Source organism: Scyliorhinus torazame, chromosome 31 (genome assembly GCF_047496885.1).
Source record: "Scyliorhinus torazame isolate Kashiwa2021f chromosome 31, sScyTor2.1, whole genome shotgun sequence".
Taxonomy (NCBI): Eukaryota; Metazoa; Chordata; class Chondrichthyes; order Carcharhiniformes; family Scyliorhinidae; genus Scyliorhinus; species Scyliorhinus torazame.
This window is the reverse complement of record NC_092737.1, coordinates 10,414,327-10,428,973: the sequence shown is the minus strand read 5'-3', so window position 1 is coordinate 10,428,973 and position 14,647 is coordinate 10,414,327. Positions and strand designations below refer to the sequence as shown.

General features: G+C 53.6%; 1 protein-coding gene across 2 annotated transcripts; it reads left to right on the top strand.

Moving 5' to 3' along the window:
• The first annotated feature begins 4,453 nt into the window (after positions 1-4,453).
• Positions 4,454-14,314, top strand: LOC140404671 (uncharacterized). 2 transcript variants are annotated; one of them, XM_072493321.1, is made up of 9 exons: positions 4,458-4,829; positions 5,048-5,107; positions 6,410-6,469; positions 7,208-7,279; positions 7,586-7,704; positions 9,404-9,476; positions 9,654-9,819; positions 11,032-11,229; positions 14,025-14,314. In XM_072493321.1, exons 2-9 carry the CDS (start codon positions 5,090-5,092, stop codon positions 14,144-14,146), a joined length of 828 nt encoding a protein of 275 aa, XP_072349422.1. In that variant the 5' UTR covers positions 4,458-4,829; positions 5,048-5,089; the 3' UTR covers positions 14,147-14,314. The 2 variants fall into 2 exon arrangements, with proteins under 2 accessions (XP_072349423.1, XP_072349422.1); XM_072493322.1 differs by lacking the exon at positions 11,032-11,229 and having other exon boundaries at positions 4,454-4,829.
• The last annotated feature ends 333 nt before the right edge of the window (positions 14,315-14,647 follow it).

Genomic DNA, 14,647 nt, shown 5'->3' with positions numbered 1-14,647 from the left:
GCAACCATTAATTCAAATACAACCCCCAAAGAATACAACACTACGTAATCCTTAATAACTTCCCAAACAACATCCAGACAAAAGAAACACCTTTTAACAGAAGCACATTAGGTTTACATTCACTACTGAGAACATTTATAATTCTGAATTCACCAAATGATCAAGAGATAGTCTTTTCATGGCAGAGAGATCAACAGTACAGCTGCTCTGTCTGGCTTCAGCTCCAACACTGAAAACAAAACTAAAACACACCCTGCAGCAAACAGCCTAAAACGAAAGTAAAATGCTGACGGACAGCCCAGCTCCACCCACACTCTGACATCACTGCAGTAACATGAGCAGCCAAACATTTCTTAAAGCGACATTCTCATGACACCGTTACTGCTAACCTTCGCGGACGTTGCATTACAAGGGCCATTCGCTCCATCCAGTCTACACTGGTGTTTGTGCTCCACTCTTGCTTCCTCTCTTTCCTCACCTAAATATCCCATCGTAACCCTTTATCCCCTTCTCCAGTTTTCCCTTAAATTCACCTCGACCGCTCCCCGTGGGAACGGGTCCCTTCCCCTCGACCGCTCAGATGTTTCTCGTGGATTGCTATCAAATGGGGAGCAAGTGACGACAATTATTACTCACTTTTTTTTTGTTTCAAAGAAAAGTCTGTTTTGCTTGCTGCTTTTTTTTTTTCGAAAGCTGTGTACGTACCCCAGTACATACCCCTAGTGTGTACCCCCAAGAGGACCACAGCAAAACGTGCGACCAAGTCCCAGGTGGAACTCTCCCACTCTGGAATGCCGTAAGATTCTGGGTTCAAGTCCCAGTCCAGACACCGCCCCCTCCCAGTGCCAGTCCTGAGGGGGGCGCTGCCCTGATGGGAGGGCAATGCCTCTCGGGTGGGTGTAAAACATCCCGCAGCCGCTATTTCAAACAGGGGGGCATTCCCTCGGGTGTCTTGGCCCAATATTTATCCTTCCACCAATTTGCTTGCTGTGTACCAATTGGCTGCCACATTTCAATATTAGAGCTATGACTGCACTCTGGGACATCTGTACTTAATAATGGCGCTGCGCAATCGCAAATGTACAGATTGTACTTTTGTGGATCTGTCTGATTTTTGTCGACATTCCTGGGAAGTCGGCGTTCCGTTCTTCCCGGGCTGGGGGCCTCGCTGGCGAGTTGCCCGTCTCTGATAGCTCCCTCGAAACTGTGTGGTTCGGCTGGCCACCTCCCGGGGGCATTTTAGAGTCCGCCACATCTGGGGTGACATGGGGGCCAGACCAGGTAAGGATGGCAGATTTCCTTCCCGAAGTGATGTCCGTGAACCCAGGTGGGCCTTCCATCAAATGCTTTGCAAACGCCGTTGTGCTGAAATCCTTTCTGAGGGAGAATCCAGCAGCGTTTCCTGAACCTGACTTCCCTGCACTTCGCACTCCCGACAACGTGGCCACATCGACAAGGGAGATCAAAATGGAAAGTGCCGGAAGGTCTCGATCGGCACGCCTGAGGAGAGAAAGCCAGTCAAGTAGATGACCTTGTGTTGGAGCTGGCACAAGTAGGGATTTAGCTGTTTCCAAATGAACAAGCAGGGAGAGGGATAAAAGAGCAGAACAAAGAACATAAGGCAATGTAAGAAACAGTAATATTAACTCCCCTGGTGTCCAAAAATCTGTTGAGAAATGTCTTGAATGTACTTAATAACTTGGCATCTACAGTTCCCTGGGGGCAGAGAATGACAAACATTCACAACCGTTTGAAGAAATTTCTCCTCACCTCAGTCCAAAATGGCCGACGCCTTATCTCTATCCTGTAATCTAAATTTCCCCCACCATCACCTCCGGGTGCCAGGCCATTGGCAACCATGGAGGATCCCCCCCCCCCCTTACCGCGTACCATCAGGCATATCGCAAAGACGCTAATCAACCTTCTTGGCCACCTGCCGAACCCGAAGTGGGGGCTTGAACCCGAAACCTTTAGCGCAGCAGTCGGGACACAACCACTGCACCACAGTACTAGATACCCTCATCAGGGGGGAACCATTTTGTTAGCAGCTGTTTCTTTCTCCCCCCAACCGCGCCCCCCCCCCCCCCTCCCGGCAACTCAGTCTGCGGCAGGATGGAAGGCAGGAGTGATGCGAGGCAATAGGGTGGGCAGCAAGCGGGTCCTCATTCATGAGTCACCAACACGCAGGTACAGCCGATAATAAAGCAAATGGAATCCTGGACCCTGGTCTCAGAATCAACTACCTCACAACCATAAAGGGTGCAATTGAGGTGTTCTACAAAAGATGGCAGCCTTTATTCTTTGAAGAGTAGTCACCGTCAGCTGTTGAAGGGGGGGGGGGTATTGTTGTTTTTTGGTTTGTCTTTCCTGTTTATTGTTTTGTACTTAAAATGTTTAATAAAAATATAATTAATCTACCTCATTATTCACCTTGATAAAAAATTCCATCATATTATGGTCACTCTTCCCCAAGGATTCTCTCACAACTTCATTGCCAACTAATCCTTTCTCATCTTCCAGTCCAATGTGGCCTGTTCCTTTGTTGGTTCCTCAATCTATGGAATCTATGGAATTCCTTGCCCAGTGAAGCAGTAGAGGCTCCTTCATTAAATGTTTTTAAGATAAAGATAGATATTTTTTTGAAGAATAAAGGGATTAAGGGTTATGGTGTTCGGGCTGCAAAGTGGAGCTGAGTCCACAAAAGATCAGCCATGATCTCATTGAATGGTGGAGCAGGCTCGAGGGGCCAGATGGCCTACTCCTGCTCCTAGTTCTTATGTTCAACGTATTGGTCCAGAAAACCATTCGGTACACACTCCAGAAATTCCTCCTCTATTGCACTGTGATTAATTTGACTCACCCAAACTATATGCAGATTAAAGTCACCCATAATTACAGATGTTCTTTTGTCACATGCATCTCTGATTTCCTGCCTAAAGCTATTCCAAACATTACCACTGCAGTTTGGTGGACTGTATACCATCCCTACGGATGTTTTTTACCCCTTGTGTTTCTTAACTTGACCCATGCAAATTCCACATCATCTGTGCTTATATCTTTCCTCAATATTGTATCACTACTGTGGCACCAAGCTGCAGTGTCATCCTCCCAACACAGGGAGACGCAGAGGTACTCCGCTGCAGTGAGTTCTTCCCACGACAGGGGAGCGCTGAGGCACCAAGCTGCAGTTGAGGTCCTCCCAACACCAGGGGGGGGAGTGCTGTGGCACCAAGTGGCAATGTAGTCCTCCCAACACTGAGGCACTGTGGCACCAAGCTGCAGTGAGGTCCTCCCAAGGTCAGGTGGAGCACTGTGGCACCAAGCGGCAGTGTAGTCCTCCCAACACTGGGGCACTGTGGCACCAAGCTGCAGTGAGGTCCTCCCAACACTGGAGCGCTGTGGCACCAAGCTGCAGTGTGGTCCTCCCAACAAAGGGGGGGGGGGCTATGTCACCAAGCTGCAGTGAGGCCTTCCCAACACAGGTGGTGCAGAGGCACCAAACTGCAGTGAGGTCCTCCCAACACAGGGGGCGCAGAGGCACCAAGCTGCAGTGAGGACCTCCCAATGCCAGGGAGGCACTGTGGCACCAAGCTGCAGTGGGGTCTTCCCAACACTGGGGGTGCTGTGGCACTGGGCTGCAGTGAGGGCCTCCCACATAGGGCACTGTGGCACCATGCTGCAGTGAGGACCTCCCAAAACCAGGTGGAGCACTGGCACAAAGCTGCAGTGAGGTCCTTCCAACGCCAGGTGGAGCACAGTGGCACCAAGCTGCAGCGAGCTCCTCCCAAACAGGGGGGCGCTATAGCATCAAGCTGCAGTGAAGTCCTCCCAACGCAGAGGCACCAAACTGCAGTGAGGTCCTCCCAACACCAATGAGGCGCTGTGGCACCAATGTGTAGTCAAGTCGCCCAACACAAGGTGGCGCGTTGTAGCACCAAGCTGCAGTGAGCTCCTCCCAAACAGGGGGGCGCTATAGCATCAAGCGGCAGTGACGTCCTCCCAAAACAGGAGACACTGCGGCACTCTGCTGCAGTGAAGTCCTCCCAACACAGAGGGCGCAGAGGCACCAAGCTGCAGTGAGGTCCTCCCAACACGAAGGAGGCGCTGTGGCACCAAGGTGCCGTCAGGTCCTCCCAACACAAGGTGGAGCATTGTCACACCAAGCTACCGTGAGGGTCTCCCAACACACGGTGGAGCGCTATGGTACCAAGCTACAATCAGGTCCTCCCAGCACAGGGGGGCGCAGAGGCACCAAGCTGCAATCAGGTCCTCCCAGCACAGGGGGCGCAGAGGCACCCAGCTGCAGTGTGGTCCTCCCAGCACAGGGGGCGCAGAGGCACCAAGCTGCAGTGTGGTCCTCCCAGCACAGGGGGCGCAGAGGCACCAAGCTGCAGTGTGGTCCTCCCAGCACAGGGGGCGCAGAGGCACCAAGCTGCAGTGTGGTCCTCCCAGCACAGCGGGCGCAGAGGCTCCCGGCAGTAACGCTTGTATTTTCACGTTAACATCCGAAAGAGCGAGCACAAGCAACTAATAATGGTTAAATATATATGTGCGAGGGAGGGCTAAACTCTCCAGCTTGGTTATCTGTGTAAAACATTCAAAGTTACTTCACTGTACCATCTTGCGGCGGTTGCAGCGCTCGTTGGCGTGGTCCTCCCTCACCAGCCTGGATCTGGTTGCTAGGGGAGACGGGGCCCAGTTGCTCTGGGATACCCTCTCCATCCCTTCCTATTGTCTTTATTTGCGAAGAATTCAATGCTGCAGAATTCCTGTCCAGTTGATGCAGTCCCAACATTGAGAAGTCAGCCTCTGAACATCCTATTGCAAAGGTTAGTGGCTCAGCCAATAGAATTTGCTGCAAAGGCAATAAATAATCAGCAAAAAATGAATCTGGGAATAGATCAAAATAACCCAGGGGCAAATTGCAATCGGAAAAAATACACAAAGCTGAAATTGTAACGGTACCAGCATTTAGAACATCGAAGGAGACGCCTGCAGTCTGTAATTCTGCTCTCAAACTGAAATGTTTTATTTTTCCTCCCCCCAGTTTCATGTTTCCGCCTCCTCGCTTCGAGCAGGAGATTTGATCATGAGTTCAGCAGCGGAGGTAAGTCACCTTTTATTCCTGCCGTCATGCCACCCTTTTACTAACTGTTGACTATTCGCCCTCGTTTTTCTATCCATAAGGTACTGCATTTGTGTGCCGCCTTCCCCAGCCTTGAGGGCCGGCCAAATTCGCTACTCAAGCCATGGCGTGCTTTCTGAAGTCGCCGTGGAGCCGTTGTAATATCGGAAACCCGGCAGCCCCTTGGCGCACCGATTTGACAGAGGGCAACACAGGTGGAGAAGGTAGTCAAGAAGGCATACGGCATGCTTGCCTTCATTGGCCAGGGCATTGAGTATAAGAATTGGCAAGTCATGTTGCAGCTGTATAGCACCTTAGTTAGGCCACACTTGGAGTACAGTGTTCAATTCTGGTCGCCACACTACCAGAAGGATGTGGAGGCTTTAGAGATGGTGCAGAAGAGATTTACCAGGATGTTCCCTGGTATGGAGGGCATTAGCTATGAGGAGCGGTTGAATAAACACCGTTTGTTCTCACTGGAACGATGGAGGTTGAGGGGCGACCTGATAGAGGTCTACAAAATTATGAGGGGCATAGATAGAGTGGATAGTCAGAGGCTTTTTCCCAGGGTAGAGGGGTCAATTACTAGGGGGCATAGGTTTAAGGTGAGAGGGGCAAGGTTTAGAGTAGATGTACGAGACAAGTTTTTTACACAGAGGGTAGTGGGTGCCTGGAACTTGCTACCGGAGGAGGTGGTGGAAGCAGGGACGATAGTGACATTTAAGGGGCATCTTGACAAATACATGAATAGGATGGGAATAGAGGGATACGGACCCAGGAAGTGTAGAAGATTGTAGTTTAGTCGGGCAGTATGGTCGGCACAGGATTGGAGGGCCGAAGGGCCTGTTCCTGTGCTGTACTTCTGTTCTTTGTTCCAAAATTCTGACAGGTTTAGATAAGGTTCCCGTTGGGTTCACGAACCGGGAGACGCAGATTTAAAAGTCTTGGACGAGAAAGCGAGGGGGGATGTAAGGGAGAACTATTTTATACTGGTAATGACCCGGAGCTCGCTGTCCATAAAAGGGGTGGAAGAGACGATGAATGATTTCGAAAGGAGATCTTGAGCTAAATAAACTTGCAGGGATACACGAAGAATGGGACTGACTGTACGGAGAGCTGGGATGGACTTGACGGACTACAATGACATAGCAACCGCTCACAAGCGGCAGTGTGATCATTGACCTCCGCTCGTGATGTTGGTTGAGGGATAAATGAGGACCATCATTTCTCAACTGCTTTGTTTCCCCACTCCCAAGTCCTCCTAATTCGATTCTGTGCTCCTAGGACAAGATGAAAAGACTTCAGGACTTCCTCGGAGATTTGACGGTACTGGGATCACTGCAGGTAAGGGGATTTGGAAAGAGAGCGAAGGAACGTCAGGTTTCTGTACTTGTCTTTGAGGCTCTGTCAGGACTTTATGAATGAAATACCTTCTTGTCTGAAGCTGTAATAACCTTGAATATAAAAACTGAAAGGATAGGAGCTGGAGTTCGCCAGTCCGCTCCCCAATTCAGTACGATTGTAGCTGAATAGTCTGGCACCACCAAGGTGTCACTACCAGCTGGCAGTGAACACTGCCAGGGTACCAGGTTGCACTGTCAAGCTGCCATTTTTCACGCGGCGATGATCGGGCCAGGGGTGCCCTGCGCAGGTCTTGGAGGAGTGTGGTTAGGGGGCCTAGTGACCCCTGATAGTGAGTTGGGGCTTGGGGGTCGAGGGTCGGGTCGAGGCTCCAGAGAGCGTGACGCCATTTTAAAATGGCGTCCCGATCACTCTAAAGTGGGCGGCACGGTGGTACAGCGGTTAGCACTGAGTCCTACCGCGCCAGGGACCCGGGTTCAATTCCGGCCTCGGCTCACTGTCTGTGTGGAGTTTGCACGTCCCCCCCCCCCCCCTCCCCCCCCGTGCCTGCGTGGGTTTCCTCCGGGTGCTCCGGTTTCCTCCCACTTGAATTCCCCACCTTCTGGCCGCTGTCAGGCTTTCTGAGTCCGCGCCGGTGGAGGACGTAACGATGAGAGGACGCCGTGACTCCGAGGAGCCATCCAATAACTGCGACTGTTTGCCCTCTCCTCCCTTTCGCAGGGTTTCCGCTACTTCCAGCCCTGGCTGAGGGGCCGTGAGGAGCTGCTGTTGACCGTGGTGAACGAGGATATCGTGAGTACTGTCCTCAGCTGCCTGCCGGCACTTTCCCATAAATCCTAATCCTGTCCGTGAATATCAAACCCATCCATTGATGCTGCAGGACCTGCTGCGTTTTTCCAGCATTTTCTGTTTTTGTTTCAGCTCTCCCGTCTCTGCAGTATTTTGCCTTTATTTTAGCTTTGCATGACGGTTTTTTCCGCGGTGCTTTCTATGTGTTTCTAGCACACACAGAATGGGCAGAAAGGCCTCCTTCTCTTGCTGCAACCTCTCTCCCTCTGTACCAAGAATCTTTATCTCTTCCCTTTTGTATCTTTCCAGAGCTGGCCATCGGCTAGTTTCCCTAGGAGTCTTGTCAATTCTCCCAGCGAGGATTTGGGAGCTGCTGAGCTCCCTTACGCGGACCAATCTCTGCTGATGTCACTGCGATCACAAAAGAGGTACGATGAATCCCACCACCCCCCCGGACCGCCGCAGGGGTCAGGTTTACTGGCGAGCATTGGGGAATCCACTGACGAGCAACGTAACGATTGGGGCCGTTGACAGTGCCGGGAAAGTCCCCAAAACAGAAACGGGAAATGTGCACAATTCATGGCAGGGCAATCAACATCGGAAAGAGGGACAAGACGGTTTGTGTGTGCCCGAATCTAAACCAGAGTTTGACCTTTCCTCTTCCCAGAAGAGCTACCCCGTTGGTGGTCAAAGGGCAGCACGGCAGCATTGTGGATAGCACAATTGCTTCACAGCTCCAGGTTCCCAGGTTCGATTCCGTCTTGGGTCTGTGCGGAGTCTGCACATCCTCCCCGTGTGTGCGTGGGTTTCCTCCGGGTGCTCCGGTTTCCTCCCACAGTCCAAAGATGTGCAGGTTAGGTGGATTGGCCATGATAAATTGCCCTTCGTGTCCAAAATTGTCCTTTGTGTTGGGTGGGGTTACTGAGTTATGGGGATAGGGTGGAGGTGTTGACCTTGGGTAGGGTGCTCTTTCCAAGAGCCGGTGCAGACTCGATGGGCCGAATGGCCTCCTTCTGTACTGTAAATTCTATGAAAGGGCAGATCTCAGATTTTCCCTCAGTCACGCGTCAAACCCGGTGGGGGCCAATGAGGGTAAACCACCACCATTTAACTGCCTGGCGTGAATTCTGGGCCTGGCGTCATGTCCGGGATTCCCTATAAGCGGCGACCCCCTCGGGAACGCCCACAGGGATCACCTTCGGCTAGATAGGGAGGTCCTGCCAACACGAACGACCAGATACTACCACCCCCCCCCCCCAATTTATGTTCAAAAGCTTACGGCATCCTGACCTGTATCACAAGAACAAAAATAAATAAGGCTTGCTCCGATTATTCAGGGATTCGGTGAGATCACACCTGGAATGAGGGCCGTAATTTTGGTCTCCATATCTGAAGAAGGTTAGGCCCACATTGGAGGTGATTCAACCACACGTCACTGGATTGGTCCCTGGGCTGTCCCCTGACGAGAAGCTGAGTAAATTGGGCCTACACTCTCTGGAGTTTGGGAAAACCAGAGGCCTGCTCTGTTTTGGTTTTGCGAAATGCAATCATTACTAAGTGTACCCTCCTGCCTTGCCACAGCCGAGTGATCGCTGCCACGGGAAAAAGACCAGGGCCAGCCAGCGATGAAAAGAAGTTCATCATAGACCTGCTGTGGCGAAGAGGCACAGCTGTCCATTAAAGATGACACCATCTGACTCAAAAGAGACAAGATTGTGAAGGAGGTTTGACGTGGGGGGTGGGGGACACACCGAGAGATTGTTTCCGGGGGAAACTAAAAGGGGTGGGGCACTCGCAGGATAAGGGAGTCGGCCATTTTGGGACCGAGATGAGGGGAAATTTCTTCACTCGAAAGGGTTTTGTGAATCTTCGGAATTCTTCACCCCAGAGGTTTGTGGGTGCTTCATTGTCGAATACATTTTGGTCTCGGGGAATTCAGGGAGACGGGAAGCGGGCGGGAAAAAGGAATCGAGGCCTCCCAAGACCAGCCAGAATCGTGTTGAATTGCAGAGCAGGCTGGATGGGCCATATAGTCCACTCCTCTTATTTCTGATGCCCCCATGCTCATCCTTCCCTCCTTCCATCGTGTTTTCTCTCTCGTATTAACGATGTCTTTTCCTTCCTCAGAATGAGTGGGGGCGGACACGCGGACATGGGGCTGCCTCCAGCATCTCCCTGTGACCGAGAAATCGCGCTCCCAGTAAGTAAGCGACTGGTGCCTTCCTCCTGGTGCCCGATTTCAGGGAGCGGCGGTCTGATGCTCTCGCTCTGCTGCTCTCTCTTCTGTTTACTGTGCCTCGCGCGAGCTCTCTGTTGACGTTGGTCCTGGGCCGCATGTGAAGAGGTCGCCCTAATGGCCCGCCTGTCTCCCCAACAGGAGCTGAACTGCACCCTCTTCCTGTTGGCGTGCTACGCCAAGTACCAGTGCCCGTACGTGTGGATCCGATCCAACCACGAGCGCCTCGTCAAAACGGCCGGCGGGTCCTGGGCGGCCAGGGACAGCCCTCTGCAGCTGGACGCCACTCGGGATTGGCACCGGAATGGTAACGTTTTTGACCGCGTGCTTGTCCGTAAATCGCATCAATTGAGCTTCACTTCAGCCCCGATGCTTCGCCTGAGCGACCCTGTGGGCGGACAGTGAATGACAACACCAACAGGCACGACCCCTCACCTCTGTGTGCGCCCCCCCCCCCCTCCCCAACCTTGTGCACTGTCACTCGACGCCCATCAGGAATTAACCTGTGGCCACCTATTCCCAGTTCATGGTGCAGCTACACCATTGCCCTGTTAAGAAGGAGATGGTGGCGTGCGGGCAATGTCACTGGGCCAGTAATCCAGAGGCCCAGGCTAACGTTCTGGGGTTCAGGGGTTCAAACCCCAACCCCGGCGTTAAATTCGATGAATAAATCTGGAATGTGAAGCTAGTCCCGGCAATGGTCACCACAACATCGATTGTTGCAGAAACCCACCCAGTTCACCGATGTCCCCTTTAGGGAAGGGGAAATCTGCCGTCCTTACCCCGGTCTGGCCTCCACGTGACTCCAGACCCCACGGTCAATGGGGTTGACTCTTAACCGGCCCCTCTGAATTGGCCGAGCGAGACACTCAGTTCAGGGGCTATTCGGGATGGGGACCAAATGCTGGGCCTTGTCAACCCCTTTGGCTGAAACTGCGCCCCCCCCCCCCCCCCCCCCCCCCGTTCTAGATTCTCCCACTGCGGAGTCTGCACGTTCTCCCCCGTGTGTGCGTGGGTTTCCTCCCACAGTCCAAAGACGTGCAGGTTAGGTGGGTTGGCCGTGATAAATTGACCCTTAGTGTCCAAAAAGGTTGGGTGGGGATAGGGTGGAGGTGTGGGCTTGGGGAGGGCACTCTTTCCAAGGGCTGGTGCGGACCCGATGGGCCGAATGGCCTCCTTCTGCACTGTAAATTCTATGATTCGTTGAATCTCGCCTGAGGTGTGGTGATCCTCGGGTTAAATCACCAGCAGTCAGCTCTCCCCCTCAAAAGGGAAACCCGCCTGTAGGCCCCAGGAACCGTGCTGACTTGCATCTTTTCTTCAGTAAGGCGAGCAGAAGAGTACACGGTATTTTAGGTGTGGCTTCACCAATGCCCTGTACAGCTGTGACAAGGTGCGATTCAAATGCAGACTTTCCCCGTGTAAACAGGGGAGACAGCCACCTCATCAGCCTCACTGCCTTCTGCGACGTCTCCATTCCTCCCTCTCAGCAGCGTTCTCGCGCTCTGTCTCTCCACAGACGGGCAGATTTGGGAGATTGTGACGGAGCTGGTGGAACTCTGCACGAGGCCGCCGCCCTCGAACCCGTTCACCCTGGACATCAGGTACTTCGAGAGCCTCCCCCGGACGGAGAGGTACCTGGCATCCGGGGCTATGGTCAGCTTCCTCCAGAGGATCGTAATCTATGGAAACCGAGAGAAGCTCTATTACACCAAAGGTAATGTGTGTGGCCGTGCATGGTTAAAGGACAGCCATTCTACGACACCTGTTTATAACTCTGAGTCTTACTTTTCTCTTTATGAAAGTTGCGACATTATCTTTCTGATGTTACCGTGTGAAGTGGGCCCACAAATATCCGATTCGCACTGATAAATCCAGTGGGAACTTCAGGAGAAACCTCTCTTCCCAGAGACGGGGGAGAATGTGAGACTCGCTCCCACAGGGAGTGAGGAGAATGTGGGACTCGCTCCCACGGGGAGTGGGGAGAATGTGGGACTCGCTCCCACAGGGAGTGGGGAGAATGTGGAACTCGCTCCCACGGGGAGTGGGGAGAATGTGGGACTCGCTCCCACAGGGAGTGGGGAGAATGTGGGACTCGCTCGCACGGGGAGTGGGGAGAATGTGGGACTCGCTCCCACAGGGAGTGAGGAGAATGTGGGACTCGCTCCCACGGGGAGTGGGGAGAATGTGGGACTCGCTCCCACAGGGAGTGGGGAGAATGTGGGACTCGCTCCCACGGGGAGTGCGGAGAATGTGGAACTCGCTCCCACAGGGGAGTGGGGAGAATGTGAGACTCGCTCCCACAGGGAGTGAGGAGAATGTGGGACTCGCTCCCACAGGGAGTGGGGAGAATGTGGGACTCGTTCCCAAGGGGAGTGGGGAGAATGTGGGACTCGCTCCCACGGGGAGTGGGGAGAATGTGGGACTCGCTCCCCCAACAGGGGAGTGGGGAGAATGTGGGACTCACTCCCACGGGGAGTGGGGAGAATGTGGGACTCGCTCCCACAGGGAGTGGGGAGAATGTGGGACTCGCTCCCACGGGGAGTGGGGTGAATGTGGGACTCGCTCCCACGGGGAGTGGGGAGAATGTGGGACTCACTCCCACGGGGAGTGGGGAGAATGTGGGACTCGCTCCCACTGGGAGTGGGGAGAATGTGGGACTCGCTCCCACGGGGAGTGGGGAGAATGTGGGACTCGCACCCACAGGGAGTGAGGAGAATGTGGGACTCACTCCCACGGTGAGTGGGGAGAATGTGGGACTCGCTCCCACGGGGAGTGGGGGAGAATGTGGGACTCGCTCCCACGGGGAGGGGGGGAGAATGTGGGACTCACTCCCACAGGGAGTGGGGAGAATGTGGGACTCGCTCCCACGGGGAGTGGGGAGAATGTGGGACTCGCTCCCACGGGGAGTGGGGAGAATGTGGGACTCACTCCCACGGGGGAGTGGGGAGAATGTGGGTCTCGCTCCCACAGGGAGTGGGGAGAATGTGGGACTCGCTCCCACGGGGAGTGGGGAGAATGTGGAACAATCAGACTGTTTCTTTGCTGTAAATGCTCTGACGTATGGAGACCATCTCCTCTCCCCGACCCCTTCCAGTCTTCGGCCCTGCTACCTTGCCACCAAACTCCGACCCTCCCCAGTGACACCCTCCAACACCCAAACCCAATGCTGAGCTCGCTCCTGTGGCCGTTGCTGCTCCCGCACCCGCTGTAAAACTGCAGGGGAGCCGGCCTCCCCATCACTCCTGCTTCCCTCCAGCCCTGTGCTCCCCCGAGCTGGGGGCAGGGGGGAAGTAACAGAGAGGGACAGAGAAAGAAAGAGGAAAGAGAGTGGGGAGAGAGAGATAACGGGGAGCATGGGGGAGAGTGTGAGTGAGGAGTTAGAGTGTCTTCAAGACGGAGAAAATCACTGTGTCTTTAAGACAGAGATAGATAGGTTCTTGAGTAATTCGGGGATCAGGGGTTAAGGGGAGAAGGCAGGAGAATGGGGATGAGAAAAATATCAGCCATGATTGAATGGCGGAGCAGACTCGATGGGCCGAGTGGCCTAATTCTGATCCTATGTCTTATGGTCTTACAGAGAGGGAGTGTGGAGAGAGTGGGACTCGCTCACAGGGAGTGGGAGAGAGTTGTGGGCAGTGTGGGGGGGGGGGGGGGGAGGTGGCAGGGGGAACTCCTGCAATCTTTGGAGGAAGTGGGGGGTGGATGGGAGGATTGGGGTGCGGCAGTTAAGAAGATGGTGGGGGAGTGAAGTTACCAGGGATAAAACCGCTACACTGCCTACAGGGGGGCGCCATTGGGGGGGGTAATCCTATAACAGATAGGTTGTCAAGAAAAACAGAAAACTAGTTGATCAAAACATACGTTAAAACAAAGTCTGATTTTTCGAAAGTCAGTTCAGCTTCAGAATGTTTGAAGCTTTCGATATTCAGCGATGCGGAAAATAAACACCGTGACCGTTTTAGGGGTGAGAATGCGCGGGTAAATCGTTCTGCCCATTGCAAATGTTCGAGCGCTGCGGTTTTGGGAGAAATTGATGGCGATGATGTCACTTATGCTACTAGCTAATGTCAAATGATAGCTCAGTGATTGCTTCTGAGCGCAAGTGTTGCCAAATGGAGCGTGCATTCCAGGAAGGACCCGTCGACATTGGACGGACTTCTGCGCAGATTCACAGGAACTAATCTGGGATTTAGAGGGGTAAACTATGAGGGCAGGCCTGACCAGGTGAATGGCCTCCTGCTCCTATGTAAACTTTTCCAATAGAAACTCTGTGTAAACAGTAACGGTGCCATTACAAGCTCTGGCTGGCAGGTGGCGCTGTACATTAAGGGCAGGATTTTGCAGCAACGCAGATAGCACGGGATCTTTGGCCTAAGTTTCTGCAGCCTTCTATTTATTGAATGGCCACAGACACTCTACTCTTGGGCGGGTGGAGCAGTGAGGGGGGGGTTACGGTGATTTCAGATTTAATTCCTGGGATATGTGCGACTGGTGTATTTTATCTTTCAGTTTTGGAAGAGCTGGAGACCCTGAACAGATTGCATGTGAAAGCTCTCCACGAGATTCAGAAACTGAAGCTGAGAGAGATGGAGGAGGAGGCGGGGATGGAGGAGGGGCCTGTGAATACATGATTGACAGCAGCCCATCCAACGGCGAGTGACTGGCAGACCATCCCCCAAACCCTGGAACAAAGCCGATCAAGACCAGTGAAGGCCAGGAGACGACAAGGATTGAGGGAGTGTCCGGAACGGGAATTGATTCGGATCTGATGAATGTCGGTATTGTGTGTGCGGCGGGGGGGGGGGGGGGGGGGGGGGGGGGGGCTCCCTAACTGAGGGAGGGGAGATGGAGGCCTGACTGACTGAGGGAGGGGAGATGGAGGGAGAGACAGATTGAGGGGTGGGAGATGGAGGGAGAGACTGATTGAGGGAGGGGAGATGGAGGGAGAGACTGATTGAGGGGCGGGTGATGGAGGGCTGACTGATTGAGGGGCGGGAGATGGAGGGCTGACTGATTGAGGGATGGAAGATGGAGGGCGAGGTTGACTGAGGGGTGGGAGATGGAGGGCTGACTGATTGAGGGAGGGGAGATGGAGGGAGAGACTGATTGAGGGGCGGGAGATGGAGGCCTGA